This window comes from Leucopleurus acutus (assembly GCF_964270905.1).
Source record: "Leucopleurus acutus genome assembly, chromosome: 4".
NCBI classification, from domain to species: domain Eukaryota; kingdom Metazoa; phylum Chordata; class Mammalia; order Artiodactyla; family Delphinidae; genus Leucopleurus; species Leucopleurus acutus.
The window spans coordinates 134,963,938-134,982,166 of NC_139146.1; the positions used below are offsets into that span (position 1 = coordinate 134,963,938).

General features: G+C 38.3%; 1 protein-coding gene across 6 annotated transcripts in view; it reads left to right on the forward strand.

Annotated features, from left to right (window-relative positions):
- The window catches only part of INPP4B (inositol polyphosphate-4-phosphatase type II B), a 583,153-nt gene that overhangs the window by 254,053 nt on the left and 310,871 nt on the right, over positions 1-18,229 (forward strand). For 5 of the 6 annotated variants that reach the window (XM_082838508.1, XM_082838506.1, XM_082838512.1 and 2 more), the window contains exons 5-6: positions 3,366-3,484; positions 5,543-5,659. The exons of the other annotated variant lie outside the window; for it this stretch is intronic. In XM_082838508.1, the coding sequence (XP_082694634.1) occupies positions 3,366-3,484; positions 5,543-5,659 (236 nt within the window). The remainder of the gene's footprint in view (positions 1-3,365; positions 3,485-5,542; positions 5,660-18,229) is intronic. 6 annotated transcript variants of the gene reach the window in all.

Below are 18,229 nucleotides of genomic sequence, written 5' to 3' on the forward strand. Positions count from 1 at the left end.
TCATTACTTTTACATTGTGATTTTTCCCCTTTTTATTAAAAAATAAACAATTCAGTGGACACAAGCATATTTGAATCCCAACCTATCAACATCTTGTATATTTAAACTCTCTTGGGCTCTGAGAATGCTTTTAAACAGCTCAGTCCAAAACAAAGCCAATAAAAAGGCAGAAATAAAAGTAAAAAGTCTACTGGTGAGTGAATGATGGCAGAGAGGTATTTACTTGTTACTACCCATTTGATTCAAGAATTCTCGAATAAAACGAAACAACCAAAGCAAAACCCTGAAGTATTCTTTTAGTCCTGTGAGTTGAAGACCATTTATGCAGGTCACTCCCTCGTAGAGTAGAATTTTGTGTGGGTAATGGGTAGTGCTAAGTATGGCTGGAAAATTGATATGACATTTTTTTTTGATTTCTGAAAACAGACTTTTCAGGCTTCTTTAGTGGTTACTAAAAAGTTCCTATGCAGGTTATACTTTATAGTGACCCAGTCTCTGTGAAGCAATTCAATCACTCATCATTTATCACCCCTCCAGTGGGACAGTGTCAGTATGTATAGATCCATAGTGTGTATGGGTTTCACTTTACTAAATGCAATGAGTCATGTACTGGTTTGATATTTACAAAGAAATATTGGACCTAATGATAGTTTTTAAGGAGCTGGCTGAATATGGCTGAACCAATAAAAACCATTGTACAGAAGAATAAAACACTAACTATTAGTAAATGTAGGTATTGATATTGGTAAATATTAGTAAGCTTTATTTTGCACAGAAAAGTCCATTCATAAAAAGGGACCTAATTTCTTCCTTGCCTCCATCCTGAGAAATAGACAGATGAGGAAACTGAGCAGCTAAGAGTTTGTGACTTAAAGGCACATACGTAGAAAATGAGGAACCTGGGACTATAGCTCAGGAAGTCTGACTGATGTCAGAGTCTTTTCCTAACATCTTGCCACATAGAAGTAGGGAACATTAAAATCTCTGGGCTTTCAGGAAGGAAAAGATATGGACAGCCAAGATGTGACCTTAGTTGTTGTTGTTTTCTAGGCCATATTTTAGATCTAAAATATAAAGAAATGCAAAGTCCCATTACAGTTGTTTTTTACTTCATCCGTATTGGGGGAATCTGCAGATTGGGTCGGACTGAACATTTGAGTTTAATGGAGATTATCTCTGTTTTTATTAGGAGTGAGTCTGAGAGGTTCGCTGATAAAATGGAGAACAGCTTCTCACTTCTGAGAACTAACCACAGCCCACAATCAAGCCTGATAAGAAATCAGACAAGAATTAACTTACTTTGAGCAAACGTGTCATAAGCTCATAAGGTAGAGATGAAGCTACCAGCAGAAAGTGGACAAAATGCATGTGTGGGAAACAAATTGACTCCAGCTTCAAAATCTAAGGAGAGATATATGTCAGTATCAGTAAATGGAGAGAGAGCTGTACACTACGAGCAGAAAGCCAAGAGAATGTGTGATAAAATTAAACATTCATTAGGCAAGTGGAGGAAACGATCAAAACAACCACCAAAGGACAGTCAGGTCTAAATCTGTTTTTTTTTTTTTTTTTTCCTTCGGTGATATGTTGACATTATTGAAACCTTGCATCAGTATTTTCTAAAACTAGATCTCTTGGGTTAGACAGTAAAGAATTATGGCAGTTGGTCTTCCAAAGAGAGGCGCCACTGTCTGAGAGAGGAATTCATATGCCAAGAAAAGAGATGGAACTGCTGGGGTGTGATGTAAGAAAACTACCAGAGAGTTCTAGTAATGTACATGTGAGCACTTACTCTCTCAAAGCCTCTAGTTCTTAGTATGTAAAAATGAAATAATAGTTCAAAGCACTATTTTGAGAAATAAAGAGATAATTGGCAAAAGGCCTCAAAAATAATGATGGCTAAATAAACTGTTGCTATTAATTTGTTCCAAGCATGCTTTCCTAAGCTTTCCCGTACGGTTAGAGGCATATGGTTTAAATAAGGAAAATTATAACAAAATACCGTACAGGAGTAAAAGGATCTCAAAGTCTGTCAAGAAGAAATCAAGAAGTTGAAAAATTTGCCCAGAATTGCTTAGCTAGTAGAACTGGCCGAAAACCAGGCCAGTTTCATTCCAAAGCTCCTGCTTTTTCCTCTGTCCCACTCTGCTTCTATAAATGAGCTGATCTGTAAGCAAAGGAAAGGTGATAATTAACATTCATAATTTGCTTTGCTTTCAAGTTTCAGGTTTAAACCGTAGTACCTCTGTCCTAGTAGGTGTACACTGTTGCAGAGCCAGAATGTGGCTTAAATACTTGGGTCCTTCCCTCTCTTTCTGCACTGGTCAGAGGCGTGAGATGTATATGGTATAGAGCCCGGCATACTCTCACCATGAATCCATGACCCGCGGCTACTGCTAGTCCCTGGTCCCAGCTCCAGCCTGACCCTAGCCCCCAGGTCAGCCTAATTTGAACCTCTTCCCTGTAGTGAGGACACTTTGCATGATACTTCGGGATCCAAATGCAGGTAGTAAAATTACTATTTCAAAGCCAGGTGGGGAGACACCTGAGCAGATATTGGACTTGCTGAAAAGGAATTTTTTTTGGACTTTTCTTCCCCCAATTGTGAGAATGATATGTGGGAGGAGAAAATATTCAAGTAAATATGGTATGGTGGAGAGCGTCTGTAATATGAGCCTGGTGTCTCAAGGGAAAGGTCTTACTTTTGTGGCCCCTGGGCAAGAATTAACCCATCATTTTTTTTTTCACTTTTCTGCCTCCCAGACTTGGCTGGAATCCTGGACAGAGGACGCTTTTAACCCCTCCACCTCCTCCTCTGCTCCTTGCCCGGGGCTTGTGTGTTGCTGTGATAGGGTAGCCTCCCTTCCCCGCGTCTGTCCCTATGTAGGACTGTAGGAGGCCAGCTCTAGTGAATAGATAAGTAAGGACCAAGTGTGCCTTCCAACATTTGAACTAATCCTGCCAGTGTCAATAAGAGAAGCGTAAAGTTCCCCGGATGTGGCCCAAGTCAGTTTATGTAGTCTAGGGGTGTGAATTAAAGCCCGGGGTTTAATGACTAATTAAAGTCGCTCAAAGCCCCTGAGCTGTGTGTGCAGGGTCACACATGAGAGCTGGGATCCGAGGGCAGTGGAGACTCGCATGAGCTGCACATGTGGCCAGTGGAAATGAATTCTCAATTCCGCTCCGCAGCACGTGACTTCCTATTTCTGTAAGGTACTTCCAAGGGACTTCCTCTGTAAAATCAGCCAGAGTCCCAGAAGGTTTCATTCAGCGCCGGCGCTGAGTTTCCTTCCAACCCGGGACAAAAGTTTTCCCTGAGATACGATGTTAGTTTCTCTTCTTTCTCTTTTCTTTGCTATTGCCAGCATGCAAGGATCTTGTGGCTCCCGTGCGTGATAGGAAGCTGAATACACTGGTGCAGATCTCAGTCATCCACCCAGCGGAGCAGGGTCTGACAAGATACTCCAGCACGGAAATTGTGGAGGTGAGCGTGCTGTGTGCCTGATTTACTCTCGCTCTCTCTCAGTCTCTCTCTGGATTTGAGCAAGCAGCTGAAATGCTTTAGATTTTGGCCTGCAGCTCTGCTAGGTTGCAGTCCTCCTTCATTTAGGAAAGCATACCTGAGGTTACTAAGCATGCATTTGGAACTTACCAGAATAAACAAATGGGGAAAGAACTTGCCTTTTTTATAAAAGACCTATTTTTCTTTAGTAAGTAGAAGGAAAATCCCCACTCTGGATCTTTGAATAGAGTACTAAATAGGGGGGAAAATATATATATATATATATATATATAAATTTTAAATTAAATGGAATGGATATTTCTTTGAGGGGCAAAAAAGAAAGTTGTAAATTACCTAGAGGCATTTTAAACCTAAGTGTTTTTGCTCTTTTCACTTTTTCCTGTATTCTTCAGATTGTCTGTGGAAGCTTCATACTCTCTGCCTTTCGTGCATGTCAGAAGCTTCATATTCTCTGCCTTTCGTGTGTGTCTTTTTAAAGTATGATGTTTTTCAAAGAAAGGTGGATAATTAATTTGAGACACTGTAATGTTTCTAGGCGAAAGGTGTAAATATTATTCATCCGTTGGGAGATTTCCTATTTACATTTATTGTTGCTAATATAACACTCACAATGTGTTGGGAGGAAACTTGTTATTGTGTTGGACCAGATTCAAAAGAGGAAGTGTTTCCCTTTTGATTATTTTGTTCTCATCACATATTTCACAGCCTTAGTGAATGAGAGATACTTACTCTCTGGGACTAAAGAAAATGTTTTCTACACTCCTTAAGCTTTGCTTTTCTTCGACTTGGGAGCCCTTTCTGTTTTGAACGAGGAGTTTCTCTGTAAGAGTCTAAGTTGCCTACCCCAGATCTGGCTTGCTCAGTGCCATTGGTGGAAAAAATGATTCAGACGAAACTCCATTCATTTCTCTAATGGGAATGACCCAGATCCTACACGTAGCCCTGACTCTGTCCTTGGGAAACTTTAGGTTCCAATGCTGGTATCATTTGTAGTTAATGCTGTGGTTGAGTAAACAAAAATAGTCTTATTCATTCAAGGAAAACTAAAATTGGAAAATTGTTCATTTATATGAAAACTATTTTCAAGCATTATTTCAAGTTGATTATTTTAAAAATATTGTCAAAACTTAAAAGAAATTATTTATTTTGACACATTTATTTGAACATACATAGCTGTTGTTGACTGTTTCATTCACTGTGTGTTCCAGAGCATCTAACACTGTGCCAAACAAAAAGCAGTATTTGTTGAATAAAAGGAAGAATGAATGAATAAATGAATAACTTCAGCTTCCAGAAACTTCCATAAACAACTGGCTTACAGAACTCTAGCAAATATCTCCATGATATTCAGCACTATGCATATTTAAATATAGATATAAAATTTAATGTTGGATGTCAGCTCTCTAAAAATGAATCCTGAGGCATGGAAAAACCCTGTGCACTGCATCCTGAGCTAGTAATTTCATAGCCCCGAATGCATCATATTTAGTTTCTTTCATTAGTTTTCAAATCAGTCTGAGAAAAAAAATACAGCTGAACATCTAAAAACAAATGGACGCTATCAGAGCATGGCTTTCAATCGAATCATTACAGAAAGGAAATAAAGGGACAGCATAAGATTGCCAAATGGTTCTTGATGAGAAAAGAGCTTCATTTTAATTTGATCAGTCAATAGCTCAGGTTATTTGCATAAATCACAGGTTATGTCCATTACATGTATTCTAAATGGACGGACAACTGACCCTAAAGAAGGGTGCTGCATATAATGAAAATAAATTGTTTTTCAAGATGCTTAGCCGCTCTGACAATGATGCGGGGCATTTACTATCAACAGCTCTATCAGTCCTTTGGGGCCCTGGGCCGTGTCCCTGTGGCCATCATTTGGCAATTCAGATATCTCTTCTAATAGAACCACTTCCTAGAAAAGCAGACCCAGATACCTGCTGCTTTCTCATGTGTCACTGCGTGCTGCTGACTGCTGCCTTATTGAATCAAAGTTGTCTGCTTGTGCTGTTACAGGGAACAAGAGACCCACTGTTCTTGACTGGTGTCACATTCCCATCTGAGTATCCCATCTATGAGGAGACCAAACTAAAACTAACAGTCTATGATGTCAAGGATAAGTCTTATGACACTGTAAGTACTTGTACTTATTTCTTTCTTTGGGAAAAGCAGTAGGCTTTTCCAAACCACTGGTTTTTGATGTAACTGGCATTTTTCGAAGAGGGGCTTTGTACTGTGTTTATGGTTGTCTTATGTTTATAGTTTGCTGGGATTTCTTTCAAGTTCATTTGGCTTAGTGCCATACTGGCAACCGGTTAGGAGCAGAAGCTTTCAGAACCGTTTTTCCTCTTTTTCAGGGAGGCTGGCTGGATGTCTTGGTTTCCATTTTTGTTGTTATGCTTTAGGAGTTGTTGAAGGAGTAGCACTGGGAGCAGAAAGCAAGCGGAAGAGATTAAATAATGTTTCAGAACTTTCTAGATATTGTCATTATTCTAAAATGGGATTGATAAAGTGTTCTGCTTTCACAATTTATTCTTTTATATACTGAATAAGAGAAACTCCCTCTGTTCTTCTGATGTTGTCTGTGGGACCAAAGCAAACAGAGGAGGAAGTAATCGTCAGCATGAGGCAGAAGCTTTCATTGGCCTGGTTACAGGAAGGTCACGTCAAGTCCTGATGGCCTTTTGTCCTAGGCTGTTCCTACTGGGTCTGACTTTTCCTCCGCTTGAATCAGTGGGTTCAAGTGAGACCGTTAGGTACCCAGGCACTGCCTCTGGAGCCCACTCTGACAATCCCTGGACAAGAGAGAATGTTATTGATAGGTGTTGAGAAGGGGATGGTTTAGCCCTCTTCTTTAAATCTCTCCCATCAGAATGAATTTTTGTTTGTTTTCAAGGCTGGGTGAGCTATGGGAGTATTGATGGTCCACAATGAAGTATAAGCCAGGAAACACTTTGAAGGCAGGTAGACCAGTAGGTTCTGGGAGAATTCTGCTTGAGGCTATGGGGTGCTGCCCGGCTTGGAGAGTCACACACACCTGCTTGAGGGGAAATGCACCTTTCAGCTCTGCCCTCACTAGGCATTTCTGTCTCGCTCATGAGTCTCTCTTTCCTTTTCATTCTTTACCCCGAGACATGTAACATAGGTAGATGGTGGGTATATGTAACAGAGAAAAAAAATCTTCTGCATCGAAGGCATTTCTACTCAGCCCCAGAAAAGTTCATGTCTTCAAAACTGCAGAAGAAATGCCCAATGAAATGCACAGCACATATGTGGTATAGAAACAGTGATAGCGGTCAGGTAGAGTGGTTGAGAAGGCAGACTGGTTTCCGTTCCACTTTGTGACTCTGGGAGAATTGATCCTCATTTATATTTACCTGGTGGGGGCAAAGGGGGTGTTGTAAGGATTAAATAAGCTAATATATGAAACATATTTAGAAGACTTAACAGCTACAGATTCATAAGTGCAAGTTTATTATTGCTGTAGTTATTGTTTTGGCTACTGTCTTGTGGTCTCTCATAAATAGTAAAAATCAAATAAAAGAATATTAACCAAAGGCTTTTCCCATATTTACTTACTTTGTTTTTTCTTAAGTAGTCCTACACTTATTATTTCTGACTTCTTTGAAGAAAAGTGGAAGATAAAAATATATATATATATTTTCAACATCTTTATTGGAGTATAATTGCTTTACTTCGTTGTGTCAGTTTCTGCTGTATAACAAAGTGAATCAGCTATACGTATACGATACAAGAGGGAGTGGATATGGGGATATGTGTATACGATAAAAATATTTTAAGAGACAAACATTGGGGTTAAAGCTCGCAACTAAAAAAATATATTAATATTTGCCAGGGAGTTTTGTTTTTACCCTTTCCATTCCTTTTCCTTGATTTTTGAGGTAACAAAGAAAAGGAGTAGACGGTGATTGGGATATCTGGACCAAAGACTGTGCACAAAACTTACAGCGTGACTTTTTTTTTTTTTTTCTTTTGCCTTCTGCCAAGAAGAGAAGGAAATGGGAGAAAAAAATCATAAAATTAGGAAAAAGGGAGATATGGTTCAAATGGATGATGGGAGGAGGTGACACAACTATGCAGAGAAGTAATAAGCAGGGAAGTGATCAGGGTGACAGGGAAAGCAAAGCAGAAACTATGGGATTTTATGGTTTTTCCAAGCACATGGTCAAATTCAGTGCTCCCAAAGGTCCCAAGGTATAGACAGGATGGAGAATATGGAAGGGCCAGAGTTATAGAAGCACTGTGCTACAGAGATGAAAATGTTGAGCTCTTGGGTTGGTTAAGTCCTTAGAGATATCAGAGTTAGAAATATCAAATACCAAAGGTGTTTCTGTCCCCTTCAATCTGCCTCATTTAAAATGTTATGTATGTTAATGCTCTAGGGATAGTTAGCTTACTCATTAATTATGCTTTTTATGGGCTTCTATTCTGAAAACTCATTAATTAGGGGCTTTTAAAGACTATCTTCCTTGATCCAGAGGTTTTAATCACATAAAAGTATTGAATAAACTGGAATCCCTGCTGTGAAAGAAGACTTGTGAAATTTGAACATACTTAAGAAATGCAACCAGCTTTCATTTACCAAGTGCTGTTAATTAAAGCATAACTTCTTCCTTAAAATAACTAACAGTTCTGGTGATGGAAGTGTAAATAGAGACACAGTTCATTAATATGCTAATAGTCTCCATGGACATGTAGTCTTATCCTGGCACCTTTTCTCCTTTTTTTGTCTTAATTTTTATTGGGGTATAGTCGATTTAAAATGTTGTGTTAGTTTCTGCTGTATAGCAAAGTGAATCAGTTATACATAGAGCCACTCTTTTTTAGATTCTTTTCCCATATAGGTCATTACAGAGGATTGAGAAGAGCTCCCTGTGCTATACAGTAGGTTCTTATTAGTTATCTATGTTATATATAGTAGAGTGTATATGTCAATCGCAATCTCCCAATTTGTCCCTCCCCCCCTTTCCTCCCCCAGTAACCTTAGGTTTGTTTTCTATATCTGTGACTCTGTTTCTGTTTTGTAAATAAGTTCATTTGTATTACTTTTTTAGGTTCCACATACAAGCGATATCAAATGATATTTGTCTTTATCTGACTTACTTCACTCAGTATGACAATCTCTAGGTCCATCCATGTTGCTGCAAATGACATTATTCCGTTCTTTTTCATGGCTGGCACCATCCCTCCTCTTTCTTAAGATTTGTTTGTTTTTGGTGTGGAGGTGGATGCAGAAGTGAAGGAGGTGGCAAGTGGTTTTAAAGTACAGTTTAGATTATGGGCATTTAAGAACCTAATTATTTTAAGATCATAATACTTTTAAGGATTAAGAAATGAAATTATGAATATTTATGTGTTTTGGAAAATCAACAAATTATGTGCATGTATTTAAAAGAAGTTTAAATATTTGATCTTAGTAAACCATTGATCATATTAGAACAGGACAATGAGATACTCTCTATTGGCTGAATACTAATTAATGGAGCTAGCTGACTAAGTTCCTTGTCTTTTTCTATTGAGTTTATTATTACTTGGAATTAGCCGGTCAGATAAATGCGTTACTTTGCCATCTCTCGTTTGTTTACATACATATTAAAATTGGAAGTTTTGAAAGGGATAAGATAACCTTCCATCGGCGCCCTTGATGCGGCGATTATCTAACTTGTTCTCGTACTCCTCTAAACAAATGAAGCCGAGATTGTCTTTCTTAATAACTTCAGCAGAAATGCAATCAGTCATTGTAAAGAATGAAAAGAGTCTAACTGCTGATTCAGAATGACTCTTGTTTCCCCCTGTTTAGCTTATAGGACAGAGTCCCATGTCCAATAGACACTGAACATTTCTCAGGTGAGAATCTATGTCCTGAGACATTTTTTACCACCAATAAGTAACAACTCCCCACTTGTACCTTTCAGAAAAAGGGACCTTATCTAGATTGGATATAAATTTATGTTTTTTAATTTATTTTTATTTTGGGGGGCCACACCGTGCAGCACATGGGATCTTAATTCTCTGACCAGGGACTGAATCCCTGCCCCCTGCAGTGGGAGCACAGAGTCTTAACCACTGGACCTCCAGGGAAGTCCCCTGGATGTAAATGCATTGTATTTTGTGTGTTATATGTCCAAGGAAGTTTAGTACTAGTACAATTCCCTAGGCAGAATTATCCAGTTCAGTTTTTATGTTTTTCAATGGAAAATAAAACCATTTTCTATTTAGTATACTTTGGCTTGGCTTGATTTTCTCCATTGACTTCTTACAAATTTAAGTCTAACTATACTTGTTGAGACAAATTCTGTGGCTGGCCTTCCACTCTACCTGGAAGATATGGTGAACTGGGTAAGGAAAAAGAAATTAAGGTTACTGATCACTAAGTATATACCAAGCGCTATGTTTAATTTTTAGTTTCTTCTTTAATCTCCATAAAACTTCTTTGAGGGAAGAAGTATCATTATGCCCATTTTAAAGATGAAGCAATTGGGATTCTAAAAAACTTAAGTAGGTCAAGTCAAAGATCCTTTATTTTTTCCATGCTACACTATGGTACGTACATAGTTGATAGGATTTCTCTCATTTTTCACTCCCACAATATGATATTTTTTACTTCAACTGATACTTTAAAAGCATTCTTCATTTGGAGACTAAAAATTAGTTAATTGAGAAAAAAATATCAATAATCAAATATAGGAAAAAAACCTCATATCCAAACATTTTAAGCACTTAAATTCTGTATGTATAACTAACTGCAGATGTCTGAAAAACTTTTGTAATGGAGTGACCAGGTACTATTCATGAAAACATAGCTGTTACTGCCTGTTGTGAAATGGCTAGATTTATGTCTCATACTTTTGCTTTTGTCCCCCTGGCCTTATTTTTCCTTTTTCTTTTATGTGTGCTGCATGGTCCTCTCAGCCTCTTCATTCACTCAGCCTTGGCCGTTTGGAATGCTCGCCTTTACGTTATGACATAGTTTGCAAGGGGAGTTGCCAATTCCATACGGAAGTAGTTCAGAGTTCTAACATGTTGCCACCCTTCATAAATAACTTCTCTTCCTTTCTTCCTGTTGATAAGTGGTATATGTTTACAAAGAGCATATTTATATTTTATTGAAGCATAATTTACATACAATAAAAGGGACAGATCTTAAGCGTTCACTTCGATGAGTTTGACAATGCATATGACCATGTGGCCTTTACCCAAGGCAAGATGTAAAATGTTTTCGTCCTTCCAGAAGGTTCCCTTGTATCCCTTCGCAATCAGTTGCCACCCCCCCACACCCTGTAAGGCAATCACTTTCCCATATCTACCGACATATATTTGTTTTGCTTATTAAAATTGATGTGAATGATATCACATAGTGTGCACTCTCTTGTATCTGGCGTTTTCTGTTCAACATAATGGTTTTGAGATTCATTCATGTTGCTCAGTGACTTGATTACTGAACGGTATTCTGTTGTAGTCATACACCACAATTTACTTATTCATTCTCATATTGATGGACATTTAATTGTTTTCAGCTTTTAACAACAATGACTAAGTCTCTATGAACATTTGAGTGCAAGTATTTGTTGGAAATTGTCCTTTTATTCTGAGGGGTAAATACCGAGGAGTATAATAGTTACATCATAGGTCAGATACCTGTTTAACTTTTCTAGAAACTATTCTTCAGAATTATTTGCAACTTTATTTTCCTCCTCTTAGTAATTCGTGGGAGTTCTAGTTACTGCACAAATGAAGATACTGTCAATCTTTTTCACTTAGCATTCTAGTAGATATGAAGAGGTATCTCATTGTGGCTTTAATTTGCATTTTCCTGGTGACTAGTTATGTTTAGCAGGTTTTCCTGTGCTTATTGGCCACTCATCTCTTTTTTTTTTTTTTTTGCGGTACGCGGGCCTCTCACCGCTGTGGCCTCTCCCGTTGTGGAGCACAGGCTCAGGACGCGCAGGCTCAGCAGCCATGGCTCACGGGCCCAGCTGCTCCGCGGCATGTGGGATCTTCCCGGACCGGGGCACGAACCCGTGTCCCCTACATCGGCAGGCGGACTCCCAACCACTGCGCCACCAGGGAAGCCCTGTTTTGTTTTGTTTTGTTTTGTTTTTTTAATGAAGTGTCTGTTCAAGTCTTTTGCCTATGTAAAAAGTTGGTTTTCTTCTTATTGTTATTTCTAAGAATTCTTCATATTTTGTGGATACAGGTGCTTTTGTTAGATATATGTGTTATGGTTTTCTGTGAGTCTTTGGCTTGCCTAATAATTTCCTTAATGATGTATTTTATTGATCAGAAATTTTAAATCCTGATTAAGTCCGTTTTTCATGCAGAGTAAGTGCTTTTGTGCCCTAAGAAATCTCCCTAACCTCAGGCCAGGAGAATATTCTCCAGTGTTTTCCTCCAAAATATTTTATAGTTCTAGCCTTTACAGTTAGGTTTAAGCTCCCTCTCAAATTATTTTTTGTAATAGGAATAAGGTGGGGATTAAAGTTATTTTCTCTTATGTAGATATCTAGTTATTTCAGCATCATTTGTTAAAAATACTTTTTTCTCCACTGAATTTAGTTGGTACCCTGACTGGAAAATCAGTGTCTACTGATACATGTGGGTCTGTTTCTTGATGCTCTGTTCTGTTCCATTGATCTGTTTGTCTAGCTTCATGACAATAACATGATTTTTGTTGCTTCATAATAAGTCCTGAAATCTGGTAGTTTAAATCCTTTATCTTTACCAGCTTGTTCTTTTTATCGAGGTTGTTGTTTTTGTTTTTGCCAATTTGAAAGCCCTTTTTCTTTCCATATAAATTTTAGAACAACTTGTCAGTTACTTTAAAATACCTGTTGGCATTTTGACTGGAATTGTACTGAATCTATAGATCAGTTTGGAGAGATGGACATCTTAATGACATTGAGTCTTGTGATCTATAAATATGATATGGATATCATTCCATTTATTTAGGTCTTTAAACTTTTATGGACAATGTATTCGTGCTCAGTATATAAGTCATAATATTTTTTAGACTTATTTCTAGGTATATGATTTTTTATGCTAGTATGCAAGGTATTATTTTAAAAGTACAGTTTTTAATTGTTGTTTGCTAATAGGTAGAGATAAAATCATTTCTTTATATTGACCTGTAGCCAAGGCTGCGGCCTTGCTAAATTCACATATTAGTTCTAAAGGATTTTTTCATGGATTCCATAGAGTTTTGTAAAATACACAATTATGTTATCTGTGAATAATGAAATATTTATGTTTCCCTTTCCAATCATTGTGCATTTTATTTTTCCTTATTGCACTGGCTAGGTAGGACATTTAATACAGTATTGATAGAAGTGGTAACAGTGGAAATCCTGGTTTTGTTCCCAAATTTAAGGGGAAAGTGTTAACATATCACCATTAAGTGTGATCTTAACCGTAAGTTTTTCATAGATGCCTTTTTATCAGATTGAGGAATTTCCCTTCTATCTATAATTTTCTGTGTATTTTTTTTATCATGAATGGTGTTGGATTGAGTCAAACTATATTTTTCTGGTATGTGTTGAGATGCTGAAATGTTTTTCTTATTTATTCTGTTAGTGTAATGAATTACTTTAGTGTTGTATGTTAAACCAACCTTAGATTCCTGGAGCAATTTTTTTCCTTTAATTCACTGCTCTTCCACATCTTTGCCAAGCTTCAGCCTAGTATGTGGGGGAATCAACCTCTGCTCTTCAGCCCTCACCTTAGAGAAAGCCCTGTGCACCTTAGCAGTGAATCTCACTGCTCTTTTGCCCCCCATCCTTCATTGGAATACCCTCCTGCATGATGTGACATCCCATGGGAAAAAGTAAGTGGATGGGTGAGACTCAGGCTGTGGCTAGGGCTCCTAGGGATTCAGATTTCTCGTGCCAGGTCACATGGGCTCATTATAGAAATTCATTACAAGTTCAGCTGGTTTATATGGAAGATCCTCTACTTCCTGCTGCTTAGCCAAGGATGACACCAGCCCTGGGCATTTCTTCCTCTACTAAGGGTCTGTCACCATCTGGATTTCATTTCCTTTTGGTTTATTTATACCCTCAGTTTTCTGATAGGTTTAACAAAAGGTATGATTTGGTGGCATAATGACCTCTTCTCAGCGTAACAATGGGAGTGACAATCTCTTGCAACTTTTTACATCTTAACCAGAAGCAGAAGTGCTACTTATTTAACACCTTCCCTTTAGCATTTATGCTGCTCTCTGTATATATGCATTTCCATCTCTTCCTTTAATTTCCTCTTCTCTGTAGTTACATATCAAGTGCATTCCATTCTACCCTGCTCTTTACATTGTTTTCCCTTTCCTCACGTAGTCCAGTTCTTTCTTTGTGCCACTATCCTCTGCATGGGCACAGTACTTGCTCTATATCATCTGTTCAGAGATTTTTGTTTTTTGTTTTTCTTTGGATTCCCACAAGAGAGAAAAGGATACTCATCAATACCTCCTCACTTTCCAGAAGAAAATGTTGTTTGCATGGAGAAAGACTGGCTCTTAGACAATAACATAAGAAAATGAATTTACTCATGAAGCAAAACAAGCTTCTTACAAATTTCTGGGGGCCATAGCAGAGTGGCTGCTTGACCATGAGGTAGCCACATCCCTATTTTATGGAGATCAGCAGAACTGTAGTTTCAGTGTTTTCACCCTTGACTGTCTTCAGATGTGTGAGTTATGGAAACAATTGTTTAACCTAGCTTAAAAAAGAAAAAAGAAGAAAAACCTAAATAAAACATTAATTAATAAAAGAAAAATTAATTTGCTTTTTTACAATTAAAGTGGAAATGGGTAGTTAAGGCCATTTCCCATTCTCTTTCCAAAACAGGGTAACTGTATTCATGTTCATCAAAAACATAGAGAAGCTTAGTCTACCCTGTATTCCCTAATGGAATACTGAGATTGGTGGGGACTAGTGATCCTCGTAATATTTAAAGAGTTCTTCCAAGTTTAGAAGTAGGGTCAAAAAATTGAGCAAAGTATTTGACGAGCCAGTCCTCAGGAAAAAGAAAATCAAATGACCAAGAAACATAAAAAGTGTTCTAACTGTATTTTCTTGGAAACACAAATTAAATGAGCAATGTGATCATCAATTTTTGCTGATAAATTGGCAAAAAATTTAAAGACCATTGCTGGCAGGAATGTGGGAAAAGTGCCCTTTCGTACAGTGCTGACTGAATGTAAACTTTTCCGACTTAAAAAACAAAAAAATCTGCCAGCATCTAGTCAAATGAAAGGCAAGTGTACGTTTTGATTTAGCAATGTTACTGTTAGCTGTCAACCTCTTAGACGTAAAGCCACCAGTACTTAAGGATATATGGAGAAGAATGTTTGAGCATTACTGTGAAAAATTAGAGGGAAAGTGTGAATAAATTCTGGTGTATCCTAATTAGGGCTATTATGAAGCCTTAGAAAAGAACGATTAATTAATTGGAGCTCTAAAAGTAGACTTGGAAGAAGATCCACAAGGTATTGCATACTTGGGAAAAACACGATACAGAAAATAATGTATAATAGAATACCACTTTTTGAAAACAAATAATAAAAAATGCCTTTATATATGTATGTGTGTTGCGTTTATAGTTAAGCAATATATAATTGTAAATGACTGTTGAGTATGTAGAAAAATATAAGAGAATAAATGCAGTGAATGGAATGGGGGAGAAGAGGAGTAGATAATGAAAGAAGAAAGAAAGGAAACAGGAGAGCATGAAATAAAATAATAGTATGATCAAACAATCCTGCTAGTGGATTTTCTGAAAATTAAATAAAATAAATGTAGCTTTAAAAGGTAAGTGTCATTTATATTGCTTCCATGCAAAATACATTGTCCTCAGAGAAATGTCACTTTTGCACCCTCAAGATTCAAAGCAGGAGGGCTGTCAGTAGCCTGGATGGGAGGGAACTGCTACAAGCAAGTGGCCACCTATAGGAATGCTGGCAGGTGCAGGGCAGTGCCTGGGGAGATGGCAGACCTGAGGGACCTACCGTCGGGGGGATCATCTGTAGGGAATGAAGGCAGTAGCTGAAAACCTCACCAAGGCCAGTCAGAGCAAAAGAGGAAGAAGATGGTCATCATTTGCATTACTTGATGAAGCCCTGGGAACTCCCTGAAATAACTAGGGGAACTTGTAGGGGACTCAAGGATCTGAAATCACAAGTTGGAGCTCCGTCTTCCGGTGCTGTTGTAGTCAGTAAACTGGATAATGAATTCATGCTTCCAAGTAGATTTAGGAGCATTTATGTATTTATTTTTTTTACCTGCTAACACCAATCAAATGATCTGATAACTGCCCACTGGGATTTGTGAGTCTAACTTGGACCCTGAACTGAGAGAGTTTATTTCTGCTTCCCCTTATGGCTCTCTGAGATATTGACCTCATTCTGATAGTTTTCAAGCATTTGCGGGTTGTTACCATTTTTCCAGCGGCTTAGCTGTGAGTGCCTGGCTGGCCAGCTCTGTCTCATTCATGCAGCAGCCTTCTTGGCACAGCTGTGAGGGCAGGTGGAAGCTTAGGGAACATTCTGTCTGATGGGGTGGATCCTTGAACAGCCCGACTGTGGGCACAGAGGATGTGTGTCTTGCATTGGCTTCCCATTCCTGCTTGGTTTTGCAAAGCTGAAATGTGATATGTTGCCAAAACATTTCTTCTGATAAGAAAGGGGCAGAAACTAGTGATTTAAAAGGTCAGTGTGCTATACAGCTCAGAATAGCTTTTAATTACCTTAAGTTTATATATGCAGCACAGTGGGAACAAAGGGAAATTCTAAAGAAACCTAGGCTTTCTTTAGAGTCATTTGAAGGGAATGATAATTACAGCTAGGTTCCAGCTGGTATTTAACTTCACGTGAAAAGTATTTTTAAACATACGGGGAAAAGTCATGTGTATCTACCAAGACAGAAGGTGAGGCCACATTCTGAAAAAAGTTGAGGGACATCTGGTTCCACGTCACAAAGATTTTCTTCTCAAGTTGCTATGAGCCGGGTTACTCAGGTTTCATGGCGGTAAGTCAAGCTATCTTTTAAGACGTGCCCCTTGAGGATGGAGCTAAATGCTGAGGGGGCAGATGTCCTAAGGAATTCAGTGTGTGAGTTCACAGAGATACTGGTCTTTCAGACAAACCTGGGTAATAGTTTTTAACCAAGAGAGAGAGAGCAGCTCTTGGAAGACACTATCAAGATTTGTTTAATCAGAAGGGGTCTCTAAGGATATTTAAACTTTTAAATAATATACTGATAATTTTTTAAACTGCCGTTTTTTGTTTGTTTTGAAAAGGGCACTGATAGTCACCTTAGCATGTTGGAATGTGGGAGAGCAGTTTCCCAAGAAAATCTTAATTGGATAGGATTTAAGTGGAAACAAGAGCTCACCCACCTTCCCCCCGCCTGCCCACACTCAGGGAATTTGGAGCATGTGTTATGGCTACAACATTTGCTTTTCATTCCTGAGTTTAAATTGAGGCACAGTGAAATGTGCATAGCAGCTTGCTGTGGCTTCCAAGCAACAAAGAAACTGAGGGCTCATGTTAGAAACTCTGGACGCGTGCTTGTGTCTTCATACCTACATATATAACGGTTTTAAATATGAGTGTGTACACGGAGTAGAATTCACAAATTTGTATTTATGTACATTAGGTAAGGCTTTAAAGTTGAAATTCCAGGATCAAGTTCATTTGTTGTCATGCAAGGCCAAAAATATGCTTAGGGCAGTGTTAATATTCAGAGAAGTGTTCTTCTATTTGTAAAGAGAACCTTTTCAGTTAGTGTAGGCTTAAAGGCAGAAGGATGTCTTTCAAATTCTGTTTTATTGCCTTCCCCATTCTGCTATCCCCAGCACACACACTGTGCTTCCCCTTGGTATTAGCGTCATCGACTTTGAACTTGCAATCTAAACAAGTATCTGAAAAAAGACAATACCAAACTGGAGATGAATTATTGAATTGTTGTAAGAGACCATAAGAGGCGTTTGAAAACCACACCAGTGGGTGCAAGAGCAAGGTTTCTGAATGCCATTATGGGAAAATCAGGTTCACATACTGTTGGAAACAAGCGAAGCAAGGACGTTTTCAAACTTGGGATCAAGGATACAGTTCTCTGTCCCCTCAAGGATCCTTTCCCAATCGTGATGCCACATTGAGAATAAAGAACATCAAGTTTAGAATCAGAAGCTCTAATCTAAAATCTGCTACTTAGTTGTGTGGCTTTAGACAAGTTATCTTTTTCAGATCTCAGTTTCCCCAGCTCTGAAATGGAAACCATAATACTTGCTCTGTCTACTGCTGAAAGGAAAAGAGGCACATGTAAAAGTGCTTTGAAAACTAAAAATACAGTAGAAATGCAGGTATCATCATTGTTTACTGCAGATATTATTCTGGTACTGAGGGCACTCTTTCCCGAGTGACACTAGTGTATTTCCAAGAGAAGGGTTAGTGGTTTCCTGGTATCAGACTCCTCAAGGTTGACCATGTTTCCAGTGAATTGATCAGTCTGGATATCTTGTCTGTGTTCTCATGAGATGATTTGTGGCTGGGTGCTGAGCCTATGCTGCTACACCAGAGCTGTTTCACTTTGAAACGAGTGTCTAGCAATGAATAAGAATCAACTTTCTCTGTTCTTATTTTAATATTTCATTAACCTGATACTCTGTATTCTGATACTCCAATATTCATTTCCT